Source organism: Protopterus annectens, chromosome 9.part0 (assembly GCF_019279795.1).
Source record: "Protopterus annectens isolate FY-2018-M chromosome 9.part0, PAN1.0, whole genome shotgun sequence".
NCBI lineage: Eukaryota > Metazoa > Chordata > Ceratodontiformes > Protopteridae > Protopterus > Protopterus annectens.
In genome coordinates this window covers 444,316,349-444,342,356 of record NC_056743.1, presented here as the reverse complement: position 1 = coordinate 444,342,356, position 26,008 = coordinate 444,316,349, and the positions used below count along the sequence as shown (strand labels likewise).

The 26,008-nt window shown below is 42.1% G+C and overlaps 1 protein-coding gene across 2 annotated transcripts in view; it reads right to left on the bottom strand.

The window, feature by feature from the left end:
* IKBKB (inhibitor of nuclear factor kappa B kinase subunit beta) overlaps positions 1–26,008 on the bottom strand; it is a 1,482,168-nt gene that overhangs the window by 538,224 nt on the left and 917,936 nt on the right. For both annotated transcript variants that reach the window (XM_044082985.1, XM_044082984.1), the window contains one exon: positions 10,218–10,412. In XM_044082985.1, the coding sequence (XP_043938920.1) occupies positions 10,218–10,412 (195 nt within the window). The remainder of the gene's footprint in view (positions 1–10,217; positions 10,413–26,008) is intronic.

Here is a 26,008-nt window from a genome sequence, read left to right as displayed (position 1 = left end):
TTTGAACCTGCAGCTACTACAGAGTTGAAGTTTTTGTCTTGGAAGACTGCTTTTTTGTTGGCCATTACGTCTGCTAGAAGAGTATCTGAATTACAGGCTCTAATGGCAGTTGAACCCTTCCTGATATTTCATAAGGATAGGGTCTCCCTGTGTACTAACCCTTCCTTTATGCCCAAGGTTGTTTCTAATGTGGCCTTAAACCAATCTATTCATTTGCCTACATTTTATGCTGATCCCCAAAATAAAGGGGAAAAAATTTTGCACTCTTTGGATATTCACAGGCAGTTACGTTATTATTTGGACAGAACTAAAGGGTTCAGGCAGGCCCAACAGTTATTTATTTCTTTTGCCTTGGGTTCTCAGGGGAAACCTGTTTCAAAACAAACTATTTCTAAGTGGATTGGCCATTGTATTGCCTTTTGTTATTCTCATCATGGTAAGGAGGTTCCGGCTGGAATCAGACCTCATTCCACTAGGGCGACTGCCACTTCTACTGCTTTTTTAAGGGGAGTACCTACTAAGGATATTTTGGAAGCAGCTACTTGGAGTTCAGTGCACACTTTCTCTAAACATTACCATCTCCCTCTTTATTCCAGATCTAGGGCTGGGTTTGCCACTGCAGTTTTACAGGGCATGTTAGCAGCTCCTAATGCTTTATGATTTTGCCAACCTCCCTTTACCTTTGCTTTGGGATTCTACCCACAGGTTATGACTGCAGCAATGTGAGATGAAGAACATAGTACAGTTTTGTACCTACCAGAAATGTAGATGTTCGAAGATCCACATTGCTGCAGTCCAATTTACCCTCCCTCCTTCCCCTCTGTAGTTTGGGGTGGCTGTGTGGTTTGTGCTGTAATTATTGTTTCTACATGGGTGATTGGGTGTTTTTCCATTTTTGGCTATGGCCTTTCTTTTTAAGGCTTTCTGACATCTGGGGCAAGAAAGACTGAGGATATGACGTCGGTCATGCGCTTTAGTACCACGGCGTACTGACGTCAGATCTGCGCGACCATGACCGACGCCAGCCTAACACTTTGGTATTCGGGCCGACCGAGGACAGCGGACTACCCACAGGTTATGACTGCAGCAATGTGGATCTTCGAACATCTACATTTATGGTAGGTACAAAACTGTACTTTCAGTGCTAGGGGCTCCAAAGGCTTGGCTGGAATCAGAGGAGGAATCTGAAATGGTGTCGATGAAGGACCAGTTCCAGAGCCAAGTTGGTTGGGAACCGATGATGGAGGCAACACTGGTCAGCCAGTCTCATGATGACTGAGATAGACTCTTAGTTGACTGAATAGAAGAAGCTGAAGGAGACCTAGGTGGTCTCAGTTCCAGGAAAGAACTGAGTGGCCGGTCAGCAAAAGGATCCATTGATGGCAAAATGGAGGCCCTTGGTAAGGAAATAAGGCTAGTCTGCTTTGGTACCGATAAAACCGCTGGTAGCGAAACTCCAGATGTCTGCTCTGAAATATGACTTTATGTTGAATCATCCTTACCTAGTGGTGCTGTGGAAGCTGTCAACACCGTAGGTGGTTTTATCAGTTTAGAAGGCGGTTCTGAAGAACTTCTCAGAACCGAATGTGGTTGCTTTTTTGTTTTGGATGACAAAGATGAAGAGGAGGAAGAGCTGACTTCCGTTCTTGAACAAGATATACCCTCTTCAAAATCACCCTTTAATAGCCCCCTTCAAGATCAGTTTGTTTCTCTGCTCAGTCAAGGTTCTGGCAGAGAAACCATGGCAAATTGCACAATCCTCCAGGAAGTGGACAGCGCCTAAACAATAGACACAGAAAACATGCCCATCTGAGTTCGGCATCTTCCTTTCACATTTCTGGCACCTCAAAGCCAGAGGTGCCATTAGATGACTTATTGGTTATGCTACAAAAGAAAGGCCTAACACTTGAATATGTATATATGCACACACAGAGGAAAAGAGAGACAGTGAGAAAGTGTCTTTTTTTTTGAAAGGACAGGAAAAGGGGGAAAAATTACCAACAATGGTAATGAAGATTACCCTGAGATAAAGAAAGCAGAAGAGAAGAGATAGTATTAACAATGGTACGTAAAACTACCTAATGGCAGAAGGAAAAGAAAGGGTTAAAACACTCACGTGCACAGAGAGAGAGAGAGGAGCGGGTAGAAATAAATAGAAAACATATATAGAAAATACAGAGAAATATAGAAAAAAAAACCCTCACAATATATTACTGCCAAAACTCGAGAGATAGGTTGGACGCGTACGACACCACGAAGCGGGCAAAAGAGATCTGAGGTAGTTTAGGGACAAGCATTATGGGTAGAGCCTAGCTCGAAAGTTTGGGAGGTGCAAGCTGAAAATAAAGCAGACTCGGTTCTGAGGCTCGGAAATGAGCCCCCACAGTCAAGGATTACGTGAAGATTGACATCACATCAGTTTTTCTCCCTCTGGTATGTAGAATAAAAATTACTGTGACTATGATATGCTTAGGAATAGGTTCATAGGTTAGTACTAAGCTAACTGCCCTTGTGAGCTATTTTAAGCCAAGCCAATTATCCCTTATGAGACTCAAACCCTGCACCATGTGTTTGTAAGGCAAACACCTTAACCATTAGGCCACCCTCTCACCCCTGCTAATTGCGGTAGTGTAAACTGGATGTTCATCGTGTTTCACTGGTGCAGTCATGACTGTAGGGTTCTCCCGGTAGTCCTCAGTTGGCCAGAATCCCAAAGTCTGGGTCCGGCGTCGGCTGTTCAGCCATGCTCCCTGACGTCAGAGCGCCAGGAGTACAAAGCCGACAGCCGACGCATTGTTCTCCAGTCTTTCTTGCTGTGAGGTGATAGCAGTTCGCAAGTGCCGGTCGGCTGACTCCTGACAATTTTTTCTGAACAAACTTCAGTCCGAAGACTTTCTTCTCCTACTCAAAGCTAAGTACCCTGTTGAGGAAACTTTTTTCTTGCTCCAGTCCGATGTCAGAAAAAGTTAATAATTGTATTTCATGTGGGAAGCAAATACCTCATAAGGATTTTCATTCTTACTGTATTCCTTGCTTAGGCCCTGACCACGACGTAGCTAGTTGTCGGTTTTGTGCTAGATTCAATCAACGTACAATTAAACAAAGGTACGATTTTGCATTTCATTACTTCGGTAGGCGTTTTAATTACAAAATGTCATCGGATACAGTTCTGGCTACCGGAGTTCACAAACGACGCAAGGACAAAGACAGGCCTCCGAGGTCCAAATCAGATGATATTTTCAAGCAGCGCCAGCTTCAGGTTCGGCCGTCGTCAGTGAGGCGCTTTTGCAGCCCCTGTCATCGGCCATTTCGGAACCGATGGCCGAAACGGATTCCCACGAGGAGCCAACTAGGCTTTTGAATATTTCTGTTGCAGGACTTTCGGACAATGCTCCTTCGGATGGGTCCGGAGCCGCTGTGCAGGTACCGGCTTCCAAAGGGGTTTTCAGGCCTACTCAGCTTCTAATAAAGGCAAAGCCAAAGACAAAGGCAAAGACTCCTTCCAAATCAAAGACTGCAACACAGGCCTCTTCTGATCCGGCTCCCAAGTCACAGAAACAGTTACTTAAGATGGCGGAGGACTTACTTTCTATGATTAGGGGTTCACATCCCCCTCCAGATAAAAGGCCAAGGCAGGAAGTTTATTATGACTCCTCTGATCAGGCTTCTGTTTCTTCAGTTTCTTCTTCTGACCAGGAATATTCTTTCCCTCCTTATGAGGATTCTGATGCTGAGGAATCCATTTCTTCAGCTTCTCCCCCTGAGGACTTCTCTTTTGGGGAAACTTTGCATGAAGTGAGGGAACATTTCCACTGGGAAGGACAGGAGTATTCGGAATCTAAGAAAAGACTAAGGGATTTTCTTCTTCTTCCCCAACATAGACCCCTGGCTATTCCTCCTATTTTGGATATTGTGGATGATGCTTTTTCGGAGGCTAACTTAACCCCTGACTCTTTTCCTCCAGCTCCTGTTAAGCCTGACAGATATTACAGGGTTCCTGATTCCCACCAGTTTTTATACTGCTGACCCTGAAACCATTTCTCAGGGTCCTAAGGGAGTTAAGGCTGCTTCTGCTAAAAACCCCATTCCCACTGAGAAGGATTCCAGATCTTTAGAAAGATGGGGCAAAAAAGTGTACACTTCTGCTACTTTATCTATTAGGGCTTTAAACTGTCAGTTTCATATGCTGAAATACCAGCAATTTCTCCTGTCTGTTTTAAAACAAAAGCTAACTTCCATTTCCGCCTGTGCAGATGATAAGGAATTACATGACTTAATGCATGCCACTGAACAAGTTGGGAAGCATGGTTTACACTGTGGATTTGATGCCTTGGAGGCTTCTTGTAGGGCTGCTGCCTCTGGCACAGTAATTAGAAGGCATGCATGGTTAAAGGAACAAAATTTGCCAGATCAAGTAAAAGCTAAATTATTGGATGCTCCTGTTCAGCATAATGCTTTGTTTGGATCTAAAGCTGAAGAGGTGATTAAAAAGATGGAGGACAAGGCAAAATCCATGCAAACAGTTAAAAATTTCTTACAAGTACAGCCACCCAGATTTAGTAGGAATTGGCCTACTAAAAATTGGTCCTTTCCCAATTTAGACAGGCCTCAGAGGGGTAGATACAGACGCTCCCGAGGAAGGCCTCAAACACAAGCCTCTTATAGACCAAGACAGTGTACTGCTTCCACCCCTAGGGGAGGAGAGGACAGGTCGCAAGCTCATAGGAAACAGACTCAATGACTCCCTCTGTTGGGCTACAGGAACTTCTTGCCTGGAAGCCCCTCTCGGAGGAAAACTTTCTCTTTTTCACCAAAACTGGACTCGTATAACCCAAGACAAGTGGGTTCTGGATGTGGTTTCAAGAGGTTACAAATTCCATTTTCATACCCTACCAAGGCCAAGCGGATGGCCAGATCTTCCAAAACATCAATGGACAGAGGCCTTAAACCAGGTGGAAGCTCTCTTGGCTATGAAAGCCATAGAACTAGTTCCACTTTCAGAGATGGGACAAGGTTTTTACTCAAGGCTCTTTCTAGTCCCCAGGAAGCAAAATTCATGGAGACCCATTCTGGATCTGTCAGTCTTGAACACTTTTCTAGAGATACCAAAATTCAAGATGCTTACTCTACAGCAGCTACTTCCAATGCTGACCAGAAATGCATGGATGGTAACTTTAGATTTAAAGGAGGCATATTTACACATTCCCATCAGGTAGGACCGCAGAAAATACCTCAGGTTCAAGGCCGGATCGAGGCACTTTCAATTCTCTGTGCTGCCCTTTGGATTGTCTACTGCGCCCAGGGTCTTCACCAAATGCCTGGCTCCAGTAGTAGCTTATTGCAGACTCAAGGGAATTCAAATTTACCCTTATCTGGACGACTGTCTTATTCAGGCAGACAGCAAGGATGTCTTACTCCAGCATCTACAGTTTGTTCAGAATCTTCTCAAGTTCCTGGGATTCACTGTAAACATAAAAAAGTCAAATTTGACTCCCTCACAACAGATAATTTTTCTGGGCGCTTCTCTAAACACAACAACCCAGATGGCATTTCTGACATATGAAAAACAGTTACAGCTGGCTTCAGCTTTCAAAACCTTGGCAACTTTAACTCAACTATCTGCAAGGAGATTCCTGCAGGCTTTGGGTTACATGGCCTCCTGCATCCTTCTCATACCATATGCAAGACTACATATGAGGAAAATACAGTGGTACCTAAAAAGTGTATGGTCTCAGCATTGCCACAGTTTAGACATACTGATCTCCGTGCTGCCTTGTCTTCAAAAGGAATTCCTTTGGTGGTCCAAGGCATGTACTCTAAACAAAGGAAAACCCTTCTGCCTGCCTCTTGCCACTCAGATACTAACCACGGATGCCTCAGATTATGCCTGGGTAGCCCATTTTCAGGGCAACTGTCTGCAAGGCCTTTGGACAAAGGATCAGAAGCACCTGCATATCAATTTAAAGGAAATGTTAGCCATTCAGAAAGCCCTATTGGCCTTCAGGAATCTTCTACAACCAGGACAACTTATGATACGGACAGACAACACCACAGTTATGTGGTACATAAACAAGCAAGGGGGATCTCATTCCTACCCCCTTTGCAGACTAGCCATGGATCTGTGGAACACAGCTCTAGCTTGCAATCTGGACCTTCAAGCTCAGTTTCTACCAGGGAAGCAAAACTTCCTGGCAGACAGTCTGAGCAGAAACCTTTCGGACCCACACAGTGGATGCTGGACACGAAATATTCAAGATGATAACAGCAGTCTGGGGATGTCCTCACATAGACCTCTTTGCATCCCACCTCAATCATCAACTACAGATTTTTTGCACCAGGACTTTCCACGAACAAGCTTGGAAAGTGGATGCACTATCATTCAGTTGGAGAAACCTCTCGGGATATGCCTTTCCGCCTCTTCCTCTTCTTCCACGGGTATTATTAAAGATCAAACAAGACAAGCCCAAGATGATAATCTTGCTGGCTAACTTAGCCTCGACAGTTTTGGTACCCAACTCTGAAAAACCTTTGTCTGGAGCCCCCTTGGATTTTACCACAGACTCTGAACCTTCTGTCCCAACACCAGGGTCAGGTTCTACACTCCCATGTCAGAACACTCAGCCTGGCGGCCTGGTTAATCCAGGGTCTTTGATTCATTCTCTCCTACCCAAGCAGGTTATGGATATCATTTTAGAAGCCAGACGTCCTAGCACTAGAAAATCTTATGCAGGAAAATGGAAAAGATTTTGTTCCTGGATGCAGGCTCAGGATTCTGATTCTCTTCGTCCTAACATTCCTTTGATTTTACTTTACCTGACAGACCTCTTACACAAGGGTCTCTCTTTCTCTTCCATTAAGATACATGCCTCTGCTATTTCTGCTCATTATAATACAGACCCTCCAATCTTTTCCTACCAGCTCATGAGACAGTTTCTCAGAGGAGCTAAGAACTTAAGGCCCCCTAGATCTCCTCCCATTCCTGCTTGGGATCTCAACTATGTTTTGGAAAAGCTCACCTTACCTCCTTTTGAGCCTGCTGCCACTTCTGACATCAAGTTTTATCTTGGAAAACAGCCATCCTGTTAGCTCTGACCTCTGCCAGGAGAGTTTCAGAGTTGCAAGCTCTTATGGCTGTGGAACCTTATATTATTTTTCATCAAGACAGGGTGTCTTTAAGGACTAATCCTACTTTCATGCCTAAGGTGGTTTCCAAAGTGGCTTTAAATCAAACTATTCACTTGCCAACTTTTTTCCCCACTCCGCAAAATAAAAGGGAAAGGATCTTACATTCCTTGAATGTACACAGACAACTACGTTTTTACCTGGACAGAACCAAGGACATCAGGAAATCAGAGCAATTGTTTGTTTCTTATGCTTCAAGTTCCCAAGGTAAAGCCATTTAAAAACAGACTATTTCTAAATGGATTTCTCATGGAATCAGATTTTGCTATTCACACCATGGAAAGCAAATCCCAGGGAGTATAAGGACTCATTCCACCAGAGCTGCTGCCACTTCCGCTGCCTTCCTCAGGGGAGTTCCTACCAAAGACATTTTGGAAGCTGCAACTTGGAGATCAGTGCATACTTTTTCAAAGCACTACAATCTACCTCTCTACTCTAAGTCTAGGGCAGGCTTTGCTTCTGCAGTCTTGCAGGGCCTTTTAGCCTTCTTCTTTATGACCACCTCCCTTTCATTCTGCTTTGGGATTCTACCCTACAGTCATGACTGCAACAGTGAAACACGATGAACATAGTACAGTTGTGTACACTTACCATAAATGTAGATGTTCGAGTGTCTTCACTGTTGCAGTCTGGGTTTCCCTCCCTCCTGTCCCCTCTTATTTTTACTTTTGTGTGGTTCCTTTTTCCTCCATTCTTCTGAGGTGTATTTGCAAAGGGTATGGGACCTTATTCATTGTTGGACTCCTGACATCTGGGGCAAGAAAAACTGGAGAACATGGCGTTGGCTGTCAGCTTTGTACTCCTGGCGCTCTGACGTCAGGGAGCATGGCTGAACAGCCGACGCCGGACCCAGACTTTGGGATTCTGGCCGACCGAGGACTGCCTGTCGGCAGGGGAGAACCCTACAGTCATGACTGCAACAGTGAAGACACTCGAACATCTACATTTATGGTAAGTGTACACAACTGTACTTTCCTTCTTCTCACAGCAAACAAGTCTGCTTGTCTCATTTCCTATAACTTTGCTATCCTTCCTTTGCATTACGAGACTGTATTGTGGCATTGCAGCTGTTCAAAGATGTGCGCCATCATAAATGTTGCACGTGACAGCTGAATGCATTTTCTACTCTTGTAAACGTTTAAGAAATGCCAAACTGTACAAAATGCTAGTTTGTGTGTTTGGACAGACTGTTTTATTTTACACTGGCCACCTGGAATGTATGAGAACTGGTGGGAAATAAGCTCCGTTTAGCACCGGCTTCCCCAAAATTGGCCCCGAGTTTGCTCTGCTAAAACTACACATTTCCTGGCTGGCTCCCTTACTCATATGCCCTTGTTAGACTATACTGCAGTGAGTTGTATTTCCACATTCCTGAGTCTGGGGTGAGTTCTTGTCTTTCATATCCCTTTGTTCTGAATTTTATTTATTTATTTTTTACTGTTTCAGTGAAAGTTTCACTGAGCTGTGGAAAACAAAATACACTGTGTTCTGTTAAAAACAGAAACATGTACTACAAAACAGTAAATTTTTCAGTTTCCACTTTCAGTGCAAGGTGCATTTTCTTTTTCTCACAGCGAAGATTGAAGCTGTCACCAAACACGCCTAACACATATATATCGGAGATGTGATTGGAGGTTGCAGTCAGGTGAGTTATATAACGATCCTCAATTGCTTCTCCAACTGCACCTCCATTGTAATTGAGTTGGGCACATTTGGTGACAGCTTCAATTTAGGATTTGTGAGAAAAAGATATTAATCAGATTACCTAGTTGACAAACATTTTTGCATAGTATACTAAACTAAATTAGTTCCAGCACTGGATAACTGCCATTCTCGTGTTAGCAGGGGATCATTCAACCCTGAGGTAATTTTGTTTTCCTGAAGTGCCGGTTTCTGCTAGCCAAAGTAGTAGAGAGAGTACCTCGTTTGGCAAACTAATGATTATCTCTCTATGCCACAGAAACAGGTTACAAAAGCAAGAGAAGTTTGCCTTTTTGGGATTAGTTATGAATTAGCTGGACAGTGTCCTTTCAGTAGAAGTAAATGCTGATAGCAATGGTTAGTGTTCTATATTTAAACATTCATTTGTCTCTTTGTGGTTAAATCTGATGTAGGCTATTTTTGTGGTCTATAGCCAATTGTTTTTGTTGACTAAGGAGGAGGATGTAGACAGAAAAACACTAGCTGGAGTAATGCTTTAATCACAACCATTGTTATGTGGCTATTAGTGGTGAAGATAACATGTCTGGTTTGATTTTAATTAACATACAGTTTTGCTACTGGTAGGGGGTTTGCTGAATGGGTGCAATTCCATACAGATAAAACATGAAAACATTACAATCCAGAATCCATTGTTAACAGATAAAATAAAATGGTGACAACATTAAGTACCAAGTTATAATGGAAATCTAAAAGGACCTAGGATAACCAACTAATGTCAATCACATCACTTGCAGTTTCAGTCAAATCATCTAAGACTGACTGACTTTTAAAACCATTATTTTCATGTGGTGTGAAATTTATTTTTTGTAACAGATTTTTTTTTTTCCATGGCTGATCTAAATACACTAATGTTACTATGCAATATCACCAGTGCAACTATTTGCCACTGACAAGTCCTTAACTTCTTATAGTAAAACTAATAATTTGCTCTCCACTTGCTCTCCTGTGAAGACAGCAATATTATTTCAAGCTCAAATCAGATGGTCACCCTTTTTCTTAAATATATACACTGATTATTTATTTAGACAGGTTTATCACCAGATGATATTTAATGGCACATTTAATAGTGGAAAATAAGAAAGATGTGTGTTTTCGCTGTAATGCAGTATAGACTTTTCTGTATTTTCTTCAGCTGGTTTCAACTAGACTTAATTGTTCATGGAACAACTTAAATTCCTCCTACTTCTACCATCAGCCAAGAAATTAAATGTTCCCATCTATCACTGAATTTTATGACGCTCTTATCACTCTGTCAGTAATCCAACAAAATCATGTAGATTTCATTGTTGTTTACCATATATTAGGTGTCTTACCTTACTATCCATAATAGACTGCAAAACAGGTTTCATTGGATCTAGGGCGATGCCGGTCTCAAGTAGAAGTTCTTGATTTTCTATCAAAATGCCAGAATCTGTATGAATACGAAGCTGAAGAGACAGCAACTTCTCATCTTCTGCTACAGTGTAGGTGTCCATCACAGCAGTCACCATGTTCAGAACATGCACAAACTGGAAAGTAAATGAACACAAGATTAATGTGAGAGGTCAGAGATAAGCTACACTCCTGGATAAACCAGCTTCAGTAATCAAAATTCTCACTCTTGTATGCATCATGTCTGAGGCTAATTCTTAGTATGATCATAGTTTTCCAGATATTGAAAAGATTCTAATCCATTTATCTTATGAAAGTTAATTTTTCATATTTTTTAGCCACAATGCATTCTCAAAGAGGAATTTTTCTAAAGAGTTCTGGGAAAGGCGGTCACTCAACACATTTTCAAACATTTTATATTCTGATTAATAGCAGTGATAACAGATATATATATATTCCTCCTTCACACCTCAAACGTTTTCAACACACTGCAGTGCTAACATACACTGACAGGGAACACTGTCCTTTGCTCAGGTCATACATTCCAGTGAGCCAGCATTTAAGTTGAGGCAAAACAGGATTAAGACTATTTATAGGCAAGCTTACTATCCCAACCAAAAACACTATTATATAAAATAGGAACAAGACAAGCCACGAATATTGACCAAGTAAAATAAAATAAACTGGACCAGGCAAACTGCCCGTTATATGAAACCACAACAATCTAAACCTGATATCCTATTCATTTTTCTCTGCTGTTTCACAGAGCCTAGTTTACAAACAACTTATAAATCTTCCAAGCACTGATTATGTAGAAAACAACTCCATACTTGTAAAATGGAATGGAAAACTGCAATCATTAACACTTACACAAAAGTATCAAACCCAAGTACCCATGACCATTTTCTGACCCATAACTAAATTCTTAAAAAAATGCTATACACTCGACTGTTTCTTATATTAAATTTAACAGGATTCTCTTTCATTTCCAACATGGCCTTTGACTCTTTCAATGTTTATAGCCCTGATGAAAGCAACCGACTACATAAACAGCCATCAACTTCTTTCGGCTGTTCCCCTTAGGGGTCGCCACAGCAGATCATCTGTTTCCATTTCTTCCTGTCCTCTGCAACTTGCTCTGTCACACCAACCACCTGCATGTCCTCTCTCACCACATCCATAAACCTTATCTTAGGCCTTCCTCTTTTCCTGTTACCTGGTAGCTTCATCCTTAGCATCTTTTTCCCAATATACTCAGCATCCCTCCTCAGCACATGTCCAAACCAACGTAATCTTGCCTCTCTGGCTTTGTCTCCAAACCTTCCAACCTGGGATGACCCTCTAATATACTTATTCCTAATCCTGTCCACCCTCGTCACACCCAGTGCAGATCTTAACATCTTTAACTCTGCCACATCCAGCTCTAACTCCTGCCTTTTTGTCAATGCCACTGTCTCCAACCCATATAACATAGCTGGTCTCACTACCCTCTTGTAGACCTTCCCTTTCACTCTTACTGGTACTCGTCTGTCACAAATCACTCCTGACACTCTTCTCCACCCACTCCATCCTGCCTGTACTCTCTTCTTCACCTCTCTTCCACACTCACCATTACTCTGAATTATTGATACCAAGTATTTCCACTTATCAACCTTTGCCACCTCTACTCCTTGCATCCTCACCATTCCTCTATCCTCCCTCTCATTCACACACACATATTCTGTCTTAGTCCTGCTGATCTGCATTCTTCTTCTCTCTAGAGCATATCTCCATCTCTCCAGGGTCTCCTCCACCTGTTCCCTACTCTCACTACAGATCACAATGTCATCTGCAAACATCATAGTCCACGGGGACTGCTGTCTGATCTTGTCTGTCAACCTGTCCATCACCATTGCAAATAAGAAAGGGCTCAGAGCTGATCGTTGATGTAATCCCACCTCCACCTTAAACGCATCCGTCCCTCCCACCGCAGACCTCACCGCTGTCACACTACCCTCGTACATATCCTGTACCACTCTTACATACTTCTCTGACACTCCTAACTTCCTCATACAATACCACAACTCCTCTCTAGGCACCCTGTCATATGCTTTCTCCAAGTCTACAAAAACACAATGCAACTCCTTCTGACCTTCTCTGTACTTCTCCATCAACACTCTCAGAGCAAGCATTGCATCTGTAGTGCTCTTTCCCGGTATGAAACCATACTGCTGATCACTAATCATCACATCCCTTCTTAACCTAGCTTCCACTACTCTTTCCCATAACTTCATGCTGTGACTGATCAATTTAATCACTCTGTAGTTACTACAGCTCTGCACATCACCCTTAACAGGGCAAAAGTAAGTTAATTGGAACTGTTTGTCAGTTTGTAATGGACATTTTATCAGCGTTAGTCATAACTTTCTAATCAACAAAGTAGAAACAAAGAAGTTGTGTGTTACCATAACGTTCCGTATGAGTTGTTGATCTTCCAGTCATCACTGATGGGTTCAGCCCTTGGAACTGAGTCGGCCTAATACCAAACTCGCGTACACCAAAAATTCACGAGGTAAGCTGCTACCCACAATGCCCTTCTCCCAGTTACCTCAGATAGAGTTTGCATGCAACATATAGAAGAGAACAGAAAAACAGAGGCCATTTCTGCGCAGAAACGCTGAAACACCCCAAGGACCCAGAAGATCCACCAGGAGCCTTTGGTGGGAGAGTGTGATGACTCTAAGAAGATCAACAACTCAGATGGAACGTTATGGTAAGACATAATTTCTTTATCTGAAGTTGTTAATCTTCTTCCTATTCATCACTGATGGGACAGAATCCCAAGCTACTTGGAGAACCTGGGTGGCCCCTATGGAAGAACATTCCTGAGAACCATTGAGCCAAAGGCCATTCTTCCCCTGGAGAACAAATCCAATTTGTAATGCTTGATGAAAGTATGGGGTTTAGCCCAAATGGCTGCTGCACAAATGTTATCCATGGAAGCCCTGGAGTGAAAGGTAACCGAAGTTGCAACGGCCCTAGTTGAATGAGCTTTGATATGAACAGGTTTAGATTTATTCGCTAGGGAGTATGAAAAGGTAATATAATCTCTGAGCCATTTTGATAAAGTAACTTTTGATACAGCACATCCCACTCTTGGACCAGAAAAGGAAATGAAAAGCTGAACCGACTTGCGGAAAGATTTAGTCCTGTCCAAGTAGAAACGTAGTTGTCTATGTACGGCCAATGAATGTAGACAGAATTCTCCCTTGTTGGAATAATTTGAAAAAACACAGGGAGCTCAATGGACTGGTTAACAGAGTAGTCAGACATTACTTCAGGGAGAAAGGATGGGTTAGTACGAAGGGATACTCTGCCCTTATGGAAGATTAGATACGAGCTCTTGATGCATAAGGCTTAAAACTCAGATATCTGTCTGGCTGATGTGACCGCTACCAAAAACAGAGATTTCCATGACAGGAATTTAAGATCACATGTCGCAGCAGGCTCAAAGGGGGGTAGACAGAGAGACTGTAGAACCAGAGAGAGATTCCATGTCTCTACAGGTTGCCTGATAGGAGGTCTGCTATGGAAAACTCCCTTGAGGAAGGTCTTGCAAAAGCGGGTGGACATAAGAGGAACGCCATCCGAGCCGTTATGGAAATTGGAAATAGCTGCTAAATGGACTCTAATAGTAGAAGCTGATGCCCCATTGTCAAACAACTCAGAAAGATACTGAAGTATAGCAGCTGTAGGAGTTGAAAAAGGATCTAGCATCTGATTATAAGAACAGATAGCAAATCTTTTCCATTTGTCTCTGTAGAGTTTTCTGGTGGATGGTTTATGGGAGGCCAGAATAATATTGCAGACAGGTGAGGAGAGGGTTTCCTGCCTGGCAACTAACGGAAGTGGAGAAACCAAGCAGTCAGCCTGAGAGTGGATAGATTTGGGGGAATTAGCCCTTGTGGGTGAGATATTAGGTCCTGAGTGTCCAGGATCCAAGGAGGTTGTAACAGGTGAGGCCGGAGGAAGGAAAATCACACTTGTAGAGGCCAGAATGGAGCAATGAAGATTACTTTGCATCTCAACCAGATTGCTTTCCTTAAAAATAGTGGTATCAAAGGTATTGGAGGATAAGCATAGAGGAGACCCGTGGGCCAGTCGTGAGTCAAAGCGTCTCTCAGTGACTCCCCGTCTGGGGGAAAGATGGCAGCTGCATTTTTTGTTTGAAGGGGAAGTGAAAAGCTCGCAAGGCTGGCCCCAATGGCTGAAGATTTCTGCCATCACGTTAGGGTTGAGAGACCACTCGTGTAGACAGAGGATGCATCTGCTCAGCCTGTCCACAATCAAGCTGGAGTTCCCTGGGATATCCGGTGCAATTAGAAAGCAGTTGGAAGCTATTGCTCAATGCCAAATTCTCATGGCCTCGCGATATAGGGGGTAGGATTTGGTCCCTCCTTGTTTGTTTATGTACCAGACAATGGACATTTTGTCCGACTGTATTGCAATAGTTCCTGACGGAAGGAGCGGATGAAGTGCCTGCAAAGCTAACAGCATTGCTCAACTCCAGGACATTGATATGCAAGTTGACCACTAAGCTGGACCACACACCTTGGACTGTCTTTCCCTGGAAGTGGCCTTCCCACTCTATCAGGGAAGCATCCATGGTCACTGTGGCATTGGGTTGGGGAGTCTGAAAGGGGCAGCACCAAATATTTTCATCTGTTCTCATCCACCAGAGGAGATCTTGTTTGCAGGAATTGGTGATGAGGATCTGTGAGTTCAGGGGGTGGAGACTGGATACCCACTGGGACAAAAGGAGCCACTGTAGTAGTCTCATATGCAATTTTGCTAGGGGGACAATCAGGATGGCTGCCGCCACAGACCCCAGAGCCTGTAGAACTTCCCTTGCAGACGCATTCCTTCGACAGAGTATCACTTGCACTTGTAACCTTAATCTCTGAAGTCTATGAGGAGGAAGAGAGACTTGACTTGTTTGAGTACTGAATACCGCTCCTATAAATTTCAATTGTTGGGTAGGATGAAGGTTGGATTTTTCCCAGTGTATTGTGATGTCTAGGAACTCCACCAGTGCTACAGTGTAGCGGAGGGCCCTGACCAGTACGCGCTTGGTGGGGGGAGGAGAGGAGCCAATCGTCTAGATATGGTAACACCTGGAATCCCTGAAGTCTCAAATGAGCTGTCACCACTGCTAGGCATTTTGTGAACACTCTGGGGGCCGTCGAGAGACTGAATGGCAGGGCTATGAATTGGTAATGACTAGCTCCCAGCCGGAAGTGAGAGAGACTCCTGGAGCACTTGTCCATTTTGATGTGGTAATACGCATCCGGGAGATCTATCAAGCACATCCACACACCCTCCTGAAGAAATGGGAGAATGGATTGTATCGTGACCATGCAGAATTTGGTCTGAACTACTGATTTGTTTAGTTGGCTGAGATCCAAAGTGAGTCTCCAGTCCCCGGTCTTTTTTAGCACCAAAAAGAATCTGGAGTACAAACCGGATCCGCACTGGTCTGGGGGGACTTGTTGGATGACTCATTTTAGACACAGCTTTCTTATTTCTGAAGCTACCTCTTCCCTTTGACTGAGTGGAACATTGGGAAGGCATTCTGGAGGTCTTGGATAAGAGATTAGAGGGATGTAATAACCTCTGGAAATTATTCTCTACACCGACTGATTGTTTGTAATAGAGTGCCTGGCAGCTTGGTGCAGAGAAAAATGAGCCTCGACTGCTTCCAGAGGAAAGCAATCAGGCAGCACTTCAGGAGCGCTGATAAAGAATCCCTGGAGTCCTGATTTCAGGGACCCCCTCTGCCCCAAAAGGGGCATCTTCCATTATTGGAACCCCCTCTGCCTGTGGGGGAATCCTCACCATGTGCACTACGGAAAGGGCCTCAAGATTTTTTGTGCCATATCTTTCCACTCCTCTGGTTCCTGGAGAAAGAGCGCCAATGTTTGGAAAAACGTAGGGCAACGGCAGACAAGATTTTTCTGTCCTGTTCGCACCTGGCTAATGTGTCCTTCACTTTAGAACTGAACAGAGTGGATGGTTCGATAGGGGGGTTCAAGAAGGAAAACTTGAAGGAGTCCACGAGGTCACAAATGCGCATCCAAGCATGCAGTCTCATAACTACACCTTTACCCGCAGCTCTAGCCGCCCCTTTGGTTGCATGGGACAGTAACCTCATGGACGGATTGGAGACCGACTCTAGGGTAGCAAGCTGGGAAGCAACTTTATCACATGCCCCATCAGAAAACTGACCTGTGAGGGTCCCAGAGGGTTCAGAGATGAGATCTCTTTGGAGCCTTGTAAAATGTGCCAAGTAATTCAGAGACCTGACAGCAAAGGTCGCTGAAGCAAAAACTCGCTTCCCTAATCTGTCCACCGCTCGGGACTCTGTTGAACGGACAGCAGGACTTTCCTCCTCAAGGTCTTTTTTTGTGGCAGCCACCACCACCATAGCATCTACTGGTAAGCCTCTAGACCAATGGGGTTGTTCCTCTGGAGGGGAGAGTATCTTGTCTGGTCTCCGGGGAATGGCCTCAACAGTATCAGGGTTCTTCCACGCCTGCTGGGCTTGACTAGTTCATTGGCAGGGGGGGGGGTCAACCAAGAAGTAGAGGGTAGAGAGCAGAAGACCTGCAGGAATACAGATTCCTCTGAGGAAGGGTTGGAGGGCTTCCAGTCACCTCTCTGCCTCAAAATTTCCAGGATGTCTCCAAAGAAGACATCATCAGGGGGTGACCGTGGGGACCCTTCCCCATCATCGTAGTCCATATCCTCAGTGACGGATTCCTCTGGGGAGTCCATGTGTTTCCTCTTACATGTCCGTTTCTGAGGTGGTTCTTCAGTGGGAGCAACTGAAGAAGACTTAGAAAGGAGATTAGCCTGTACAGGGGTTTCTTGGGGCTTGCACTCTCAGTGTCCTGGGGGGTGGCCTATGATAGCTGCAGCTCAGAAGGAGTAGGGGGAAGGTCCGACATAGGAGGAGCACTTCCCAAGCAAGCAAGCACCCTCTCTATCACCCGGAAGGCAGGCCCACCTGAGGAATGGGAGCCCAGAACCGAGGAACACAATCTCGGAACCAGGCCACACCCCATTCCGCGCGGCCCGCTCCCAGGGATGGAGCCCTCAAGCAAAACTGGGGCTGGAGTCACCCTCAGGTCTGAAGATGGAACCAATTAAACAACTGGAACCGTACCTGGAGCCGGGGGTTCCACCCCCCCAGGCATGAGATTGAGGAAAGGGTGGTTCCGAAGGAACCGAAACCCAAAGGGGCCTCAGAGAAGGTCAGTGCCGAGGAGAGGAGTCCTCCCGCAGACGGAGCTATGGGCCTCGGAATTGAAGGGTCCAAGGGAGGAGAATACGTGGGAGTCGCAGGGGCAATGGACGCAAAACCTGGAGTGGGATGGGTTTTAGGAAAATTTGTAATCCCTCTAGCTGTCAGCAGCTGATCAAACAGGCGCACCACATCCAATTCAGATAGACTCCTGGTGGACCTTACTGACACTCCTGAGGTGGAGTCAAGTTGGTCCAAAAAGGGGCTAAATAAAGGCTTGTCCTGAAAATGGATCCAAAGACTGGAAGTACTGGGTCTATGGTGTAGTAAAAGTCGGCACAGAGGATTCCAGTTTCGAAACAGGCAAAAGGGGGACTATCGGTGCCGAGAAAGGGCTTGGAGCTGAGGGAATAGCTGGAGTGGAAGTCATTATTGGCTCCAAAGAAGTGGTTGGTACAGATCTCAGAACGGAGATGGGAGACGCTGGTGCCAAGGTAATGGCAGGCAATAAGACTGGAGTGGAAATCACAGTTGGAACCGTAACAGTCGGTGCTGAGGGTGGCGCCAATGTGGAAGTCATCGAAATGTCTGTAGAGACCACTGGAGCAGAACTCAGAGCCAAGGTGGTCGGAACAGAGTAGGCGATCTTGTGCTCCGTGGAAGACTTATGGGCCTTGTGCTTATGAGGCTTGCCCTTATCACCAGCCAGTGAAGAAGGGTCAGAATGAGGACTTTTTTGTCCTTAGATGGAGGGGTTGAGACCTCCGACGCAGAAAGAGCCTCAGAAAAAAAAGGAAGCAGGCCTTTCAAAATAAGTTTATTTCTTCTTTCATTCAGCATCTGCTGACTGAAACTGACACAAATCTGACAGGGAGGTTTCACAGATAAGTGGGCAGCCCCCAGACAATATACACATTCCTCATGCAGGTCGCTACTGGGGAGTTTACCATTGCAGGAAGTGCAATGCTTAAACCCCGAAGTCCTTTTCTTTTCAGACATACTCAGAAAAACAATTCACCACTCCAAAAAAGGATAGAGAAGGGAAGGAAAAGAGAAAAATACTAACAGTGGCACTAAGAGTACCACAAGGGTAAAGAAGAGAGTTACCAACAATGCTAAAAAGAAGATACCCGTGGGTAGAGCTGGTTAAGATAAGTAGGTATAGAAGAGTTTTTAAGAGAAAAACTTGTAAAATACTGAAAATTTTGAAAAAATACAACACTTAGCTGGAGAGCTTGGTGAAATGCTGCTATATGGCTGCATGGCAAACGAGATCTGAGGTAACTGGGAGAAGGGCATTGTGGGTAGCAGCTTAGCTCGAGAGTTTTTGGTGTACGCGAGCTTGGTATTAGGCTGACTCGGTTCCCAGGGCTCAGAACCGAACCCATCAGAGATGAATAGGAAGAAGATTAACAACTTCAGATAAATGTTTTCCATAACTCCACTTCAACCTGCTTCAAGGACTATTCAGGCAAACAAAAGTCAACATCCAAAAGCATACTCATACACAGATCTCCCCTCATACACAGATCTCCCCTACTTCAGATACATTCGAGGGGTCTATACTAAACCCTACCATTTTTGATTAATCAATTCACAACAAAGCAATAATCCTGTACATAGATAACCTTCTTTGACTAAAGGCAGGTAATACCATCACAGAACTACAAGGTGACTTACAACAATATTTTGCCCAACTATACCACTGGTTCAACAGCAAAACCTTTAGTAAACTTCTGGAAAACTAATACTGTGACATTTGGTACACCTCAATAGACAACATTACAGGTAAATGATTCCTAAAACAACCCAGTCCTTACCAATTCAGTTTTAAAACTTAGTGTTAATCAAGATCAGCATCTCAATCTCACCCCCACACTAAAGCACCTTATACCTTCTCACCAAGCGTAAATGTGTGTACAAATTTGACAACCATCTCACAATCAATTCTAGAAATGACATAATAAAGAAACCGAATACCGAACCTCAGATATATTGTCCCCTCGACTTCATTTTCTAACAGATGTAAACTGTAGATTTATCCACTTTGATCAAAATCTCCATTGTTACTTGTTATCCTCAGTTAAAATGCTACTTATCATGCTATGTGCAACCTACCATTTTGCAACTAAAAGCTATATTATCCTTAACAACAAATTTTTCCCTCCTCTAGCTAGTAAACTATCACAGTCCAATACATACTTCTCATCAAGAAGTCATTCCCCCGGCTTCAAAACCCTATGTTTACATTAACTGCACAAGTATTCTAAATGTTAGGCTTAGTGATCTGGAATTCCACCCACCAAGCATTCACTCCAAAGCAACCCTAGCATCTTTTGAAAAATATCTGTCCAAACATCTATAATCATCTTACTACAAATGCTTTCAAATGACATTGCCATATCTTCCCATTTTCCTCCATTCCAGCCTATCCTCAACTGACTTGTTTCTCATCAGTTGTAATTCTTTACAATGCCTGGTTTCAAACTAGTGAGTTAAATATCAGTCTGCTGTTTAAGCTCAGGAATATTACTCTTTAGCGTAAGTCTACTGTCAGCCTAGTGATTCATATATTAGTCTGTCTGCTGCTTAATCCCAGGACATTAGTCCCTGTGGTATCACCCATACTGCAAAATGAAGTTTGTGTCTTTCGGCTTTTCCCAGTTAGGGGTCGCCACAGTGGAACTCCGGTCCACTAATGATTGGCAGTAGATTTTTACGTGCCGAGTTGCCGGCCCTGATGCACAACCTTCAACAAAGGTACTCCCATTCACGCATGTCTCCACACAGAAGACGCTCTAGCTGAGAATCAAACAGGACAATGTCTTACTGTGAGGTGACAATGCTACCGCAGCACCACCACCGCAACCTACTTGTTCTAATTACAGGCAGTCTGCTAAATCTCTGCAAACTGTTGTTTTACATTACAACCAACATCTCACATCCGTATTCATGAACCTGAAGTCAAATGTAACCACTGATCTGTATTATACTGTTCACTACTTCCTCAAGTTTATAAATCTGCAATTCTTATCAAACTGTGTCACTATGTTACCCAAGCTGGGGATGAATGGTTATAAAATGTAAAAATAAATAACTCACTATTGTCATAGGAAGGAGTGCACACATCTTTACACCTGAGAGGAAGACAGTGAAATTATTCTGTGACTGTGCCATCCCAGTGACTTATTCTCCTGATATTTCTGACTATTAAACAAAAAAATTATCAAGGGATAATAACTATTAATTACTTGAATCAGTTCTGTTAAACATTTTTTGCAAATGCCACTGTACTCCTTGTTTTTGTCTCTCAGTTTCCTTCGAAAGTAGCCACCTGTGCCCAGTGAATTATAAATAAATTAATAAAAAAAACACTGGTGGTGAAACTCTCTAGCTGTAGAAAAGCAAATCTACAAAAGAGCAGTAAAAGTACAAGGTGAGAACAAACTTAAGAAAATAAGTTAGGGGTCCCTGAGGAAATATTTTGCAGCATAATGAAGCACAGGGCTCAGGCACGAGGCTCATGGATCTTTTTTAGCTAGCTGTACAGTGGGAGGTAACCTCTTTTCAGACTAACAGTCTAAACAAGACAAAATTCTATAAGCAAAATATAACATCAGTATCAATACAATTTAAGAAGTAAATAATCTTAAGGTTATTTACAAAACAACTACACGTGAATTTCAAAAGAACTGTAAGGGATCAGATGTCATTATTTTAGTGGTCTAGCATCTTCTGCTCATGTTAACACTATAAAATTACAGAGTACAATAAGCCTTTCTTTCAGTGACTAAGTACAAAAAGACTTACTACACACTGTTGCATCAAGCTTATCTTATAGTGAACGCTATATTTCATTCGGCTTCCATGTACTTTTTAGGCAAGACCAGTGTTAAATTTGTGGGTTCTAAGAGTTCCATTTTGGAGCCCACACAGCATCATTATCCCTATCACACCACAGTAATACTCTGTCACAACACCACCATTAATTGCTACCCACCATTAACTCCAGTTTTCCCATTCCTCTCCTCCCTATCAACAGCATTCTCTTCATGTTCTCCTGCCCAAGAACTCCTCATTCCTTTCCCCACAACTAATATATTTTATTCAATTTATTTATTTTTGTTTTATACATTTGCTAACTAGGTAAGCCTGATGGACACAAGTGTCCCCTTTCAGGGCTGACCTGGAAGTACTATCCAGTTAAGTGACTTGCTCAGAATTACACAGTCGGCAAAGGAAGGTGGAAGGAATCAAATCTTATACTCTCGGCCCAGGAATCGACTTGTTACCAACACATAGCATTAATCCTATGCACTAACTGACAGACATCATAACTTCTTACTTTAGCTTTTGATACAAACTTCTGTACCAATCTCAGGCAACCAGTTCAACAGAGTTGCAGTTATCACCATTCTTACTCATTCATGCTTTTCTTTAGAAATATCTGAAGCATCCACGAGTTGCTCATATTACTGTCCACAAAAGTACCTGTTACATACTTCAATTTGAGTGATCTACCCACCATAGCGAAAAACTATTCCTGCGATCATGTGTGCATCAGATAAGCAAAGGTTTTAACAAGCTGCCACATAACATTCATTCCCCATATTTTTGGACACTCATTTGTTTGGCAGTGAAGCACAAGAGATTAAGGTCATTAGCTGCTAATGTGCTTTATCCTGTGGTTCTGGGTTCAAGTCCCTCAGTCACAATTTACCTGCTGTGTGTCTCTGAGAAAGTCTTAACCAACTAGTGCTCCTGGATTGCTACTGGAAAGAAAACAGACAGCTGAATGTTTAAAAGGTTTACATAAATAAATGAATAAATAAATAAAAAAGCAAATAATCATACATGCTATACTGACAATATTCATAAAGTGCAATTACAATGGATAAGCAAAAGCTAAAACATTATTATCAGCATTTGCTAAAATAAAATCAACAACACAATATTATCAGGTCTCCTAGATTAAACAAAAGAGATGATAGAGCTATTATTTATGCTAACACTTTAGAGAGCTATATTTACTCCCGTACCGTGATCAAATTTGACAAAACAGAAATTCTGTTTACCTTACTAAAGCTTAAAGCAAAGAGGTCACTGTGTATAACTGCAGTCTACATCCCACAAAATTCCAAGTCCTTAATAACTGAAGATATACTATCAAGAACCACATATAATATCAGTCAAGAAACTATCATATTCAAATGATTTTAACAACTGAACTACACAAATGAAGGCTCTAATACCATAAATCTATATAACTTTAATCAATTAATTCCCTTGATTCAATAAAAAGACTAATAAGAATACAACCTTTCATCGGATATTAAGCAATATCCTTTTCAAAATCTCAGTTACAGGCTCACTGCCAAACTCCCTCAATAATCACAGTCTAACATACTACATCCGACAATGTACCAAAAGCTACAAAAACATATTGCACAACCTAGTTCGAAACCTCACAAATTTCAATTTAAACTTTTTTACCTCTACATTTAGGTAGATTAACTAGTCTTTCCTAAAAACCTTAAATCTACATCATGCATTAGAAAAACGTAATTTTTACTTTCTATATATTCTCAACAGTCAAGCTACACTAACAAAAAAAGTGCTAGATCTACTCCAACTCATTAGCTTACTAGAAACACCAAAAAGATAATGCAAAGAAGAGATAATGCCATCTAAACAACGATATAAAGTCAAAACTGGAACCTCCTACAGACATGTATACAACTGACAAATCTCTCCAAGAAATTCATCCAAATTGACAAAAGAAATTTGTTCACCAAACTTCAAAATAACCTTTCTAACCCAAAAGGATATTGAGCAACCATAAACAAACTCCATCTCTCAACAATTCAACTCCCACTTTATAAAAGTAACATCTGCAGCATGAATCTAACAGATGACCTATTAAATAACCTTTAGTACATTCAAATTAGTCCCTCAACATTTTTTTCTTTAACTAGTCCCCACTAAAATAACAAAAATCATTTTCGAAACTGAAACATACAACATTAGCAGCTGATCGACTTCCCGATGAATACTTAAAATCTGCCATAGGTGCTAAAGCCTTCTCCATATTGATACTAATCAACAGACCCATGTTACAATCATATGCTCCCAAACTATGGAAAAACAGATATTATCACACTACATAAAGGAGGAAACTCAGTGAAATTATTCAACTATCAGCTAATAGCCATACTGTCTTCCTTGTCACAAATACTTGAAAGATATACACATTCCCAACTGCTAAAGTATCTCCTGAACAATAACGTACTCTCTCCCACCCAATATGGCTTTCACCATTCACATAGCACCATTAAAGGTCTTCTTTCAAGAAATCAACTAAGGACATAGATAAACTAATCTCTTCCATATTCTTGTATCTAACAAGAACATTCCATACAGTCTCCCATACTAAGCTCAAACAAACATTACTCTCCCTAGGCCTTTCCTCATCTTCGCTAACATGGATTAAAAACTATCTCTTGGATAGGACACAGTGTGCTAAGTTACAAACATCTTACTTACTCTACCTTCCTATAACCACTCATATCCCCCTGGGCTTAATCCTAAGTCCTCCTCTCTTCAAAATGTTCATAAACAACCTCTAAACTGCAGTGGTTCAAGGTTCCCTGGTTCAGGTCACAAATGGCTTCACCTAATCTGCTCGGCTCCAACATGCCAGCATTACAAACTGGTGCACAACAATCTTACTCCTCCGTCAAATATTTTCCAGACCAATCCAATCTTCTGCTGAACCTAAACAAAAATTCTACCTTTCATCCCTAAATAATACCCTGATCACAAAACTTTACTATATTATCCACACAAAACACTGTTCTAGCTATTGTCACACATACCAAACAACCTGAGATTTCAACAGATGATTATCTAAAATTTGATGTACAAACCCGGAATATTATTGAAAAGATTCATATAAAACTAGGAATTCAGTATCCTCTACAAAGCATCTTCCTATCTTACCATGCAATCTAGAAAGGTTACTGCCCTCTCATATCTATTGCCAACCATCTCTTCAACCACTAAAAGATGGAGAACTGAAAACATGGTAAGAAGTTAAACTAGATTTCCACTTACAAGATGAGGACTAAGTAAACTACTTGTGAATAACATTAGTAGGATAGGAGTGTTTAGGAAATATTGTATCACAAATTAAGAAACCAATATTAATAACATTTATACTAGAGTTAATATCACATTCAGCTTCAGAGAAAAGATTTGTAAGTAGGACTTATGAAGCTGAAACAGAACTAAAGAATCAGTGTGATGAAAAACTGAGTTTAGGATGGTGAGAAATCACGGGCTGCTGTGTAATTGGGGAAGAATGGAAACAGATACTCTACAAAAATTCAGGATATTTGCTTGGAAGTGTTTGGACAGATATTTTTATACTCCAGAGAGGCTGGTTAGGATTATCCCACAGGCTAGTGAGATATGAGATTACTCTTTAGTTTTGATCAATCTACCAGTACCCCTGTACCCCAATCCATTTTAGCTTCCTATCTACCTACCCTCATTTCGTCTCACTTTTGTTATAACCTTTCTTTCTCTCTTCACATTTCTCAAATTCATGAAACTTTTTTGTATTATTTCAGTACCGTAGCTATATACTATATATGTAATGCTATGTCCCTGAAGCTTTTCTCCCTGGGCCTCTGCTGAAAATGGATACGCTGATCCACTCAGAATTTCCCAGTAACATATGTCAATAAATAAATAAGCAAGTAAGTAAATATGCTGGAGGTATGAGGTGTAAGAAAGGCAAATATCCATCCATCCATAACCTCTTTTTCTCATTTTCTACATGGGATTGGGTTGTCACATCAACAGTGGCCCATCATGTGGAGCCAATATTTACACAGGAACATATATTTTGGAAATGTAAAAAGCTTCAGAATTTTAAACAAAAATTAAAACAGCTATAGAAATAACGGGAAAGAGATTTAACCAAATAATTGTTCCTTCTAAATTGGAGTAGGATGGGAAAGCCTAAACATGGAAAAGCACTATTGTCATTGTAACAAAAGGAGATACTGCCAGCCCAGCTATCTGGAATTTTGTAAATGGTTGTGTGTCATTTGTGAATATCAACATGATTCATAAGCCTGTGTTACAAATGTATTAGAACTGTATGTCATATTGTATAGACATGTGCTGAAGAGATATATTTTTATATACTACTGTAACTGTTTAATAGGGGAGATAAACACAGGAGATTAACTTGCAAAATGTCAGAAGAATGGTTGAGATGAAGTTACTTTATAGCTGAGCTATAAACAAAAGATGATATCTCTCAGTGTGAGTGCAGTAACCGACACAATGTCTAGAACTAGAAGTTTTTTGTATTGTCTTTACATGTGGAGGAATATAAATTATTTTACAACTTCCACCATTTGCCAAAAAGATCTAAGAAGA